The sequence below is a fragment of the Rhagoletis pomonella genome, unplaced genomic scaffold (assembly GCF_013731165.1).
Source record: "Rhagoletis pomonella isolate Grant_MI unplaced genomic scaffold, Rhpom_1.0 Rhpom_scaffold_00001, whole genome shotgun sequence".
NCBI lineage: Eukaryota > Metazoa > Arthropoda > Insecta > Diptera > Tephritidae > Rhagoletis > Rhagoletis pomonella.
In genome coordinates, this window is record NW_023458555.1 from 99,492,242 (window position 1) to 99,504,586 (window position 12,345).

At 37.9% G+C, this 12,345-nt stretch overlaps 1 protein-coding gene across 1 annotated transcript; it reads right to left on the minus strand.

The window, feature by feature from the left end:
* Window positions 1-1,881: 1,881 nt before the first annotated feature.
* Window positions 1,882-4,159, minus strand: LOC118749266 (presequence protease, mitochondrial-like). Its single transcript, XM_036484068.1, has 2 exons — window positions 4,094-4,159; window positions 1,882-4,033 (listed from the first exon to the last, which is right to left on the minus strand). The coding sequence occupies exon 2, from the start codon at window positions 3,994-3,996 to the stop codon at window positions 2,272-2,274; it is 1,725 nt and encodes a 574-aa protein (XP_036339961.1). The 5' UTR covers window positions 3,997-4,033; window positions 4,094-4,159; the 3' UTR covers window positions 1,882-2,271.
* Between the last annotated feature and the right edge of the window lie 8,186 nt (window positions 4,160-12,345).

Below are 12,345 nucleotides of genomic sequence, written 5' to 3' on the forward strand. Positions count from 1 at the left end.
TACATTCTCTGTATTTGCGACTTCAACGTGAAAGCAACCAGGTATTCCACTTCATAGGTACCTGGAATATTCCACGACTGAAGCCGCAAATGTTAAATTTCATCAATCAACTTCACTTGCATTAGAAATAGAACTCTTACATGTTTTAAGTGGAAGCATACCTAACACTCATTTTGCATAGAAGATTGTCTTAACAATCTCCGAATATATGCATGCTTGACGACCATACAATAAGATTCCGTCGCAGAATAACTGAGATACACAGAACCGGAGCAAGGCATTATCTGAACAAATTTTAGCCGTAAATAATTCGCAAGCAATCCATTAACGAATGAATTATTCATCAATAAATTCCTTCTGAATAAATTAGTCGTGATTTGTTTTCAATTTGAAATGTTGTAAAACAAATGTTTTTCTATAATCTCTGATAGGCAGTTAGTTGAGTGGTTTTACTTTATCACGAATATGTATTCTATGTTCATTATTCAAATAACGAATAAAATAACACTCGCCATTAGAATAACCATAATAATTTTTCTTTGAGCAAACTAAATTATCTATTATTTACGAATAACGATAAATTTTACCCAGCTCTACATACATATGTATGTATTTAGTTTTTTCGCAGCCTAATAAGAGTCGACTCTAACGCTTATACGTATGAACGTTTAACGACTCAGTAAAAACTTGCATTATAAGGTGATGGTTCTCTACCCGAGTTCCCCCGGGGCGACCTGGTAATATAAAACCGACCATCGTGAGATCTACATATGCCAATAATAATGAAATAAAAGGGGCCATTCTGCCCAACAACCGATCCTCCTCTCATGAAAGAATTTTATATCTACCTGATCTCCTAATAGCTAAAATATTGTCGTCACCAAAACCTTTCTTTCGTTAACGTTTTCTTTTCTTTCAAGTTCGAAACGTTCAATAAATATAAATGTTCAGAGCTCAATTAGCTGTCTCTTAGCCATTTTACAAAGAAAAGGAAATGTTGGGAAAGTCTTAAGTTGTCTTGTGAATTGTAGGAATTTGACATATCCCTTGTTTTACCTACGCAAAAACTGTATTCACAAAAGACCGATTTGATTTAACTCGACATTTGTTAATTAATAAATTTGCGTGCTGGACCGAAATGGAAGTGAAGAGTAATACAAATGTATTACGACAATAACTCCAATAAAAAACGGGCTGTATAAAGAATACCAGCCAATTTTGACTTCTCGTTAAATGCATCATGCGTTGATGCTTGCTTTCAACCGATGTGAGAAACAAAACTGATTTCAAAACAACTGAGTCAAATAACTATATGTGTCGGTATAAACAAGGTAATAACCTGAGGCATACGTACATATATAACAAGGTTAAGGTACTCACGGTATCCGGAAGAAATTACCAGCCAAACATAATGAAGGTTTCCACTACCGAGAAATCCGCGGCAGGACGGTGGCTTTTATCCAGAATTTGCACTCCTAACAAAGCACGTTCGTATCAATAATAGTGGCTGTTAGGAAAACCGGAAGCATTAAGAAAACGTAACAAATAAAAATAGGTAAAATCAAGGCAATTAATATAAAAATTAAACCCTTGGTGCAACTACGAGCGACGTTGCCCCAAGGCGTTCGCATTATTTTGTAAGATCTCGTTTTTGGAATAGTAGTTTGATACCTTTTTTATTACTTGTATCACGTACCTTAGCGAGTTACACGACGTCGACTTCACTTTTGCATTCATCAACGCAATTCCAATGTGCAAATTATACACGTCGTGGTGGAAAATTTGCGTTCGCGTTTGATTAAATGCACTCGATTGGATCAAAAGCTTCCGTAGTTTCGCTAGTTGAAAGTAAAAGAAATCATGGAGTTTTTGTTTACTTTTTAAATATTCATTAACTTTAATCTCGCATTTATGTTTACTGAACTTAATTCACTTACTAAGTATTTAAATGAGAATGGTATTTCAATGTACCCCACAGCGGTGCCATCCCCACACAGCCGACAAGTGTCTGGCATCGATTGTAATTTGCCAGTCTCTGAGCGCATAATGATCTTCTTCAGGGGCGCCAGTATACTGCCACACTTGCTGCACACCAGTGTGTGTGTCTTATCAGAGTTATGAAAAAGACGATCTTGCAGAAGAAAGGCGGCACCATGTGAGATCAAAGCATCACGCTCCATCTCTCCGAAACGGACACCACCACCGCGCTTGCGACCCTTTATGGGCTGTTGCGTAATAGCATCAACTGGACCTGTGGATCTCACTTGCCACTTATCGAACACCATGTGACGAAGTCGTTGATAATGAACTACACCAAAGAATATGTCTGCTGCCCGCGCAGCTCTGCATGGCATACAAGTGTCCCGAACTCGCAATACCCACAGAAATATTGGAAATGTAATTATCAATTAACATGCTCAACCGATCGGTGTCCTCTAACTTAAACTTAGTTAGTAATTCAGTACTCAGTTCGAACATCTCGGCTGCGTTTTTATCCAGCGCATGTGTAGTCATATAAACACCTAATAGGTATGATTTACTATCGTATATATTCTCAGCGAAATGTAATTTAAAATCAATCCCAGCTGTCTTGGATAAGACCAACTTGTCGAATTCTCTGAAAGTGTAATTGTTGGTACCCATATCGTTAATGACATCACAGAAAAGGGGCACCAACATAACTTCATCGTGATTTAAGTTGGCACCATTAAAATGTAATTTTAAGTACGAAATGTCGTTTGTATGAACATGACACACTTGCGTTGGCACGCTGCAAATGCGCAGAACTTCGATTGAGGGCATTTTCGGCATTTTCTGCACATCAGACAAATCTAGACAAGGGAGGATTTCCAAATTTGGATGGCCTTTTTGAGCTTGGTCCAATTTTATACCATTTTCATAGACTTCTACACGTTTTATATCATCAAGAGCCATTATTTTCTGCTTTAATAAATCTAGTTCTGCTGTTTTGAAGTTGTCCTCATAATGGTCGTCGGGAGACATAGTTAAAGTGAGACGATGTGAATTCGTTGCAAAATACTGTTCAACCTTATGTTGCAAATACTTTGGATCCTTTGCAAGGTTGTGACGGAAATTAGCAATCATATTAGACACCCGCAAACTGGACACCACATCGCCATCGTGATTCCACAATGGAGTAGAGTTAAATAGCAAACCCATACCAAATTGTGGGCTCTGGTGTTTAAGTAATAACTCGATGTTGTGTAGTACACTTTCTACGTGACTAAGCTCAAATCCTTCCGACATAACTTGCTTAATGGTTTTGTCATAAAGTTCTTGTACACGTGCGAAGTCCTCTACGCGCAAATCTTGCAATCCCACACAAAAAAAAGTGTCTTTTATTTGTGGGTCATAGCCCGTTGCCTGATTATATCCACCAGAGAAGTTAGGCTCGATAAGGCTCCTGTAAAATGATGAATTTGGTCCACGCACCAGCAATTCCGATAGAACATGCAGCACGAATGTTTCTTGTGTATCTGTTACATCTGACATTAGAAGAGCAATACCAATTTGATTTTGTTTCTCGAAGGGTGCTCCCATGTTATCAAAACGGCTAGAGATATGAACATTACGTGGTTTATCCCAGCGTGGCTGGTTTGGTATTCGGCTATAAGAATTATCAATAGCATTATACTTGCTCATATATTCATTATTAACATAATCGAGTGTCCTTCGTAAGTCGAAATTGCCATAAGTATATATACGAGCATTACTTGGATGATAGTATTTGGAGTGAAAATCTACCAGATTCTTGTGTGTTAGCTTTGGAATTTCGAGTGGATTGCCGCCGGATACAAATCCGTAAGTGTGATCCGGTAGCAAATTGTTAAGCAGGTTTTGGGAGAACACTGAGCCATTTTCAGAGAAAGCGCCTTTCATTTCATTATAAACGACTCCCTTTAAAACGTACTCTGAAGACTTATCATTAATGTTTGAGTGCTCCAAACGCCAACCCTCTTGCAGAAAATCCATCATTTCAGGCAAATATCCATCAATTTTCAAAGTACGTAGTCTGTTTACAATATAGCAATTGTAAATTAAAATTGTACAATTAATAACCTACAATACTTACCGCTCAGCCTCGTGGCAGCTTTATTTTTCTTCAATGACATTTTTATTCATTGAGGATATTGCAAAGTTTGCTGCAGGTGATTAGAGACGACTTGTCAAGGCTAGGGATAGAGATGTGCAATAAAACTCGGTACTTTTGAAAACCCGGTTTGTTTCGTTTTTGCTGTTTGATTAATTAATGGAAATCCGTTTCGGGTTTAGTATTTTTTTGTTTCGGTAGATAAATAAAAACCCATCTAATAAATGGGTGGATACCAAATTTCTTCGTCATAAATTTGTTAATTTGCTGAAGAACATTTTTTCATTTATAAGGGTTCAATTTATTTTTGCACCCTAGTCAGTTTTTTAACCCCGTCTCATCACGGAGAAAAGTTACCGATTGGCACACAGCCTAACTTTAAAAATGGTTATGAAAGATTAAAAGACAACCGGTTCTTTGAAAAGGGCGTCCATCTCTAACTAGCAACGGCGCCATCTGTTGTTCGTGAGCAGAAAACATAAGCGACGACATTCGCTCAAATGGAAATATCCCACTTACGTACGTACGTACGTATGTACTTGCATATGTGCGAATTTGTGACAATAAACTCTACTATTAGCATTCGGCATGGTAAAGTTCACTACCAACCAAATATTGGTTTTTGCCACTCTTCTTCTGGTGGCAGGAAAAGGTGAGAAAACAAAGCTCACCATAATCATCATGTAATTTTGCATTTTCTCGTTCGGGAAATTGCTGTCAAATTTCTCACACGTATGGATGGCCACCCGTATGAGTTTGGTTTTTTTTTGTTAATTCTCACATTATTATTCATTTAATTTATGTCAATATGGCAGCTCACGGATGAGCGTAGATGTCAAAAATCGATAAAAATTTATCGCTAGATGTATATAAAGGAGCAAACACAATCTTCATATGCTCAGGTAATATTGCAATATTATGCACCCCTTACACGACCAATTGAACACGTCAATCATAGACCAACACCAACGTGGGTTTAGAGCGCGCAAGCAATATATGCCAATTCACGGTTCTATAATTATATGATGTAATTCTCGCCACCCAACCATAAGTACCATGATATTAAGAATAAATATCAATAATAGCAATGACTTTACGATCGAAACATCGACAAAATAACCATTTTCAGGTAATAATGACTCGCTATACAATGCTAAGAAAGAAAGCGGAACGCCGCACTGATCGTTATCCGATAGCGTGCCGACTTTGCGATGGTAAGCACCCGATCAGATTATGCCCGGTATATCGGGCAAAGGCCCCGGAAGAACGATTGCGAGAGTCTCTGCTCGGGCGGTTTTGCAGCAATTGCCTATCAATGACGCATCGCGTACAAAGGTGCACCAGCCGGGATCGATGCCGTAGATGCCACGATAAGCACCATACCACACTGCACATCGACGAAGAGCCCATTGACCGAAGACCTTGGAGCCAGCAGGTCGCCAGCGAGGAGGAACGAGAAAACGTTCTGTCGATTTACGCCTCGGACTCCGGAACGAATTCCCAATCGCTGCGCCCTGACATCGAAGAAGGCGAAATAGTTGAACCTGTGGCGGAAGCAAGTACTAATCTCCCGAGTTCAACGAGGGGAGCGGAAACCCGGACTTTCCGACCCCCATTGAAGCATGAGACACGGGTGGGTGGCCCAGAGACAAGGATTTTCCGATCCCGGCAACGGCAGCGCCGTGGAGCGGAAACTCGGTCTTTCCGCCCACGATCCACAAGAAAAGCGTCGTACCGTCAGGACGAACGGCAACGGCAGCGCCGTGGAGCGGAAACTCGGTCTTTCCGCCCACGATCCACAAGAAGAGCGTCTTACCGTCAGGACGAACGGCAACAGCGCCGTGGAGCGGAAACTCGGTCTTTCCGCCCACGATCTACAAGAAGAGCGTCTTACCGCCTGGACGAACATCGACAGCACCGTGGAGCGGAAACTCGGACTTTCCGCCCTCGGCACATAAGCAACGCGATTTCCAGATGCAACGAGCAACGGGGTAGACTGGAGACTCGGCCTCGCCAGCTACCCATCGCCTTTAGAACTGGCCAGGCAACACTTACCGCGCAGACCTTGAGACCATTTACGGCAATGTCTCCCACAGCTGTTGTCAAAGTAGAATCGGGAGGACGCCTACATCTTGTACGCGCTTTAATCGATGTGTGCGCGCCAACGTCCGTGATATCCGCCGATTTGGTGCGGGAATTAGGACTGGAGGAGATTGGTCTCGGGAACCACCAAAGCTGCATGATCCGGCTGCGAGGGAAGTATGGGCAAACTACGAGGGTGTCAGTACACGCAACAGTAGTGGCGAATTACGTGCGGATGAGCCCTACCGCCAGCGTCGACCGCTCGATAGCCGCAACCTATACCAACATTCGTTTGGCAGACCCCAACTTTTTCGCCTCAACTCCGATTCGCTTGGTGCTGGGAGCAGATGTTTACCCGGAGATCCTACTGCCGGGCACCCTCCCTACCTCCTTCGGCCCTCTCGTGGCACAAAACAGCATTTTCGGCTGGCTACTGTCGGGGGCTTGCCGATCCTGAATCAAAATTTACTCATATCTATATATAAACAATTTTATCATCGATTATGAATTACCGACTGCAATATACATTTTTTTTCTTGAATTTTGAATAAAAATACATTTGTGCACTGAAATGTCAAGCCATGTCCTGTTTATTTAATTTCTTATCTCCCACAGGCTGAAAAATCCGAAACGAGCATCAATGGTGATAACTACGTTTCCAGCTCTACGAAAATCAACATTTATTTTTTCAATTCCTTTAATTATTCGTAGGAGTGGTGGCTGACTTGATTTACTGCTGTTGCATATAGCAAGGAGGGCCGGCATGTTTAGGCCTAAAGGCTAAACCAAATACTTAAAAGGGTGAACCACCCTAACGTTGAATTTTATAAATGTGCAACGGATGCACATATACATAGACAGCCTGATTAAGGCGAAGCCGTTAGCATGTACCAATATTAGTTTACCGCTTGAATATCAAACTTCGTTAAGTTTCCCCTCCAAACAGTTTGCTGCTTGGAGGTCAAACTTAACTGCGCAAGAATTAGCGCGGGCACTTCTAGCGAGAACTCAAGGATCAACGGACGTCTGCCAGCCATCACTCCTGCGCACTTATCAAGGTAACATTGTAACCTAGCTTTAACCTTAGTACATGTATATTGAATAAACCGCCACATACCAATTTATATGAAGTATACTAAAACTTGGCCTTTTTATTTTTTCCTGTTTTTCAAATAAAAACACTGGTGATTTATTGGAGTTGCCAAACCACATAATCGCCACGGTTTTTCCATGGTCCTTCGAGCCGGACCGGACGGTTTTTCCATCTACTTTGATTTGAAAGATATTTGATTTAAAGCTCAGCTAAGTTTAGTCAAAATCAAAAAAGGGTTTTTGTGATTAACATTTTTCAAATTTGGAAACGTAGTGTTCATAAACGGCAAACGATATCTATATATATATACATATATAATACGCGAAGAGATTTTTTGTTCAGGATAAAAGGTCTACACCGTTCGCTCGATTTTCAAAAATGGGGTGTCAAATTAAGGCGCTTGGCCTGCAGATGTGCAAACTGGTTTTTTTTTTCCAACACAGTTGCCACCTGTAGAACAATTGAATTCAAATTATTTAATAAGTAATGCCAAAATAACGGCGCCGTTCGTTCGATTTTCCCAAATGAGGTGTCAAATTAAAAGGCTTGGGCTGCAGATATGCAATAAGGTTTTACTTTTTTGAAAAAAGTTGCCATCTTTTAAAAAAATGTATACAAATTATTTAAAAAAATGAAATATTACAAAATGGGTATCATTGGAAATGGTTTTGAAAATCTTTATTTCTTAAATAAACTTTAGGAGGGTTGCCACCTGTTTAAAAATCAAATTAATTTTGAATTAAAAAAATTAAATAGGGAAAAAAATTCCAACATATGGGTGCCAAACGAAAAGGGGCTCAGAAAGTAGCAGTTTGAAAATGTTTTGAAGTAGGTTGCCACCTGCTTGAAATGTCGAATTAAGTTAACTTATCCAAAAGTTATGAAATGTCAAAATATGGATGTCAATCGAAAGAGTGTTAAGAAGGCTTTAGTTTAAACATTAAGAATATTTTTGCGGTGTTGGAAGAGGGTTGCTACATGTCTAAAAATTTATTTCAAATTATTAAATAAGTTCAAGGAATTATTAAAATATGGGTATCAATCGAATGGGTTTGAAAAACCTTTACTTCTGAACTATATTTAGTGGGGTTGCCACATGTTGAAAAAATAAAATTCAACTCAATTTATCAGTTAATTAAAATATATATCGCAATGTTAGACGAAGAATATTTAAGAATTTCTTAGCTCGAAACTACTTTTGGAATATGAAGAGAAAGGGTGTTAAAAAGAACTTGAGTTTGAACGTTTAGAATGTTCGAAAAGGGTTGCCACGTGCTTATAAAGTGACATTCAAATTATGTAAGAAGTTGGATGAATTATAAAAAGATGGGTATCATCGAAATGATTTTGAAAAGGCTTTATTTTATATTTAGGAGGGTTGCCACGTGTTTAAAAAATTCCACTCAGCTTAAATTAGGGCAATTACCTAATTCAAATATGTGTTTTAAAATATGTTAAGAAATCTTTAGCTTCAACACTATAAATATTTTTTTATTTTTTTTTCAATTCAACTTTGTAGAAGTTTACTCGAAAATAAATTGTATAACCTGAAAAATAAAGACCTTGCCTTTTTTGAAATTAGAAACTTTTTATCGGGTGATTTAAAATTTGATAACGTTAAAAACCTACTATGCGAAACGGCAGAACCGATTTAGAAGAAATATGACACTCGAATCGCTTATACCTTACTAAGGTAAGGTTTTTGAAATTCTATCTTGGGTGTTTTAACGCCGCACAGTGGACCAAATGTTGAGCCTGGTGCGAAATTGGTCAAAAAACGTGGTGTTAACAAAACAGAATTAATTATCGCATTTATGCTTGCCATATTTCTACCTTGCTTAACGTGAGGAATTAGTTTTCATAAAAATTTCTTCGAATTCTGTACAGACGTGTTGATTGTTTGAGGCGTCTTTTTTTACGACCGTAGAAAGCAAATTAATAAAGTTATTAATTATCTTTTAACCTAAAGGTATGTATTAATAACTTTTTAAATTTGAAGCATATTTGTGTTGTTGTTCGCTAAAAACGTAGATTCTAAGGAGAGTCTACTGTGAAATTATTTTTCAAGAAAACTTGAATTTTGTTAAGGAATTTAGCTACAAATACCGCTGACTTCTATAGAAATTCCATATGCTTTAGAAGGAATAGCTATTGGGCTTCAAAATAATAAAAATAGTGGCTGCCGCTTTTTGCCTATTTTTTATTTTCAGTCGAAATGTCAATTTGAAGACAGTTGTTTGGATAAACACCCAAGACAAGAAAAATAAATCGGGTACCGTTTTTGAATATGTAATGAGTTAAATTGGATTCACAGAAGAAGACCACAGAAAATACAAAAAAGCAAAGCAAAATGTACACAAATTTGTGCATGACCTTAGCGAGAAATGGAAAAATGCGAATAGTACGAGAAAAAGCTTTGAAGCTAAATATGAAAAGTGGTTATATGGTGTTAGTTTTTGAGATCGCTGAAACGGATTCTGAAGTTGCCTCTGTTACTCGTGAACCATAAAAAATATTTTTCTAAAAAAAGTAAGAGGACCCAACTTTTAGACATTTCTTCGCTTGTAAAAGATAGGTCGTGTGATGAATTAGTTTTAGCAACAAAAGTCAGTTTATGTAAATCTAGAAAAAGAGATGCTGCGAAAATGTTAAATGAATTAAACGCCTCTCCCAGAGCAACTAAAATTAAAAAAAAAAAAAACAGTTTTCTGTTCACCTAATACTACTATTGCGTATACTCCTGAAGAGGTCTTGGCTTTATTTATAGACGGAGACTATAGATAACACACATATAAGTTAATGCAAACAGGCGCCAAGAACCGAAACGCAAACATATATCCAACGTACCATGTTGTAAAATCTGCGAAAGAAAAGTGCTATCCCAGTAATATGACCTTTTCGGGTGTTTTAGCACAGGTTTCTTTACAATGTTTAGTCGATAAGATAGTTGAAAGGTTAGGAGAACTTCAAATTGACATACTGGAACAAACTAAAGGCTTTGTTATGCATACTTGGCATTGCATGCACTGCTATACCATTTTTACGTAGAAATCAAAAACCAACAGACTTTTACGTATGTAATGCTGTGCGTTGGGTAACCGCTTACACGCGAAGCTCATTTAACAGATTCCTTATGTGACAACCCTCAAGCAATGCCAAGTATGCATAACGGAGCCTTAAACCACTTGAAATGTATATGACATACAAGTGGGGATGTGATGGAAGTAGTGATCATTCAAACTACCGATACTAGTGCTGATAACTCCGGCCAACATCTTTTTGCAGTATGTCTGGTGCCTTTACAACTTAAATCTAATAATGTCCTTTCATGGAAAAATCCACGCTCTTCATCCACACGATTCTTCAGGCCTATTAAAATTATTTTTAAAAAAGAAAGCAAAGCTTTAATAAAGTAAGAAATTTTAATTGTTGAAAACCAAATTTCTGCAATCCTGCGAAAAAAATGCGTGATTACTAGGTACTCATGATATTTGATGTGTAAACATATGCGCACCGCAAAGCATAAAAGTACGTTTATATTTAAATATGAACTCAATAAAAGCTCGTTAATTGTTAAAATGGTTGTGCTTGTTATACTCACAACTCGAGGAAAAGTTAAGCTTTTTCTCTGTGCCACCGTGGTCACTTTTTTCTGCGACACATATTATGATAGTTAGATATATTTTTTTACTTAATATTTTATTAAAAATAACTTTACAAACCTCTTTTCCTTGCTAGCGTCAATTTTTGTTTACTTTTACATTTGACATTCCTCCTCTTCTTCGCAAGTATAATCGATAAAACTTTGTTGGACACCAAAAATGTATCGTTTTGATCTGAGATTATTTTATAATTATAATTTTGTATGGCTAATCTCTTTTTATACCCGAGCGCACTTATGCATAAGGGTATATTAATTTTGTTCACATAACGGTTGTTTGTAACAGCCAAAACGAATCGAGATAGATATAGACAAATGTATAAACAAATGATCAGGATGAAAAAAGAAATCGATTAAGCCATGTCTGTCTGTCCGTCCGTCTGTCCGTCTGTCCGTCCGACCGTGTACACGATAACTCGAGAAAAAATCCAAGGTAGGTTGGAATTGAAAATGGGCGAAATCGGACTGTAACCACGCCCACTTCCCATATAACGGTAATTTCCAGAAATACGAAAACTGCGATATTTTAGTAACTACTGAAGATAATTCACTCAAAATTGATATTTACAATAACTTTTAGACGAAAAATAAGAATATTATAAATTTTTGGAAAATGGGCGTAGCCACGCCCACTTATGGTTACATGTGTATATCTTGGTAACCGCTGCACAAATTTCTTCCAAACTTGGCACAGTTGTTGGCCTTGATACAGCATACTAAATGGCCGAAAATTTAAAAAATCGGACAATAACCACGCCTACATCCCATATAACGGTAATTTTCGGAAATACGAAAACTACGATATTTTAGTAACTACTGAAGATTATTCACTCAAAATTAATATTTACAACAATTTTTAGACGAAAACTAAGAGTGTTATAAATTTTTGGAAAATGGGCGTAGCCAGGCCCACTTATGGTTACATGTGTATATCTCGGTAACCGCTGCACTAATTTCTTTTTAAAATCGGACGATAACCACGCCCACATCCCATGTAACGGTAATTTAGAGAAATACAAAATCTTCGATAAATCAGTAAATATTGAAGCTAATTTATTCAAAATTGATGCTTGCAACAATTCTTTACCAAGAAATACGTTAATGGTAAAATTTTTTGGAAAATGGGCGTGGCACCGCCCACTTATGATCACATATATGTATATCGGTAACCGTTCTACCAATTTGTACCAAACTCGGTGTGGTTATTGTGCTTGCCACATATAAGCAAAACGTTGAAAATTATTGAAATCGGACTAAAATTACGGCCGCTTTTCATATAAAGGTAAATTTCAGAAATGCTTGAAACTTCAATATTTCGAAATTTAAGGACGCTAATTTACTCAAAATTGATACACCCCGGCTTACCATCTAGCGGTAGGTTTCGGAAAGGTGAAAAAA

Coding starts and splice junctions, on each gene's coding strand:
- LOC118749266 (XM_036484068.1), bottom strand. CDS start 3,996: ATGATGGATTTTCTGCAAGAGGGTTGGCGTTTGGAGCACTCAAACATT.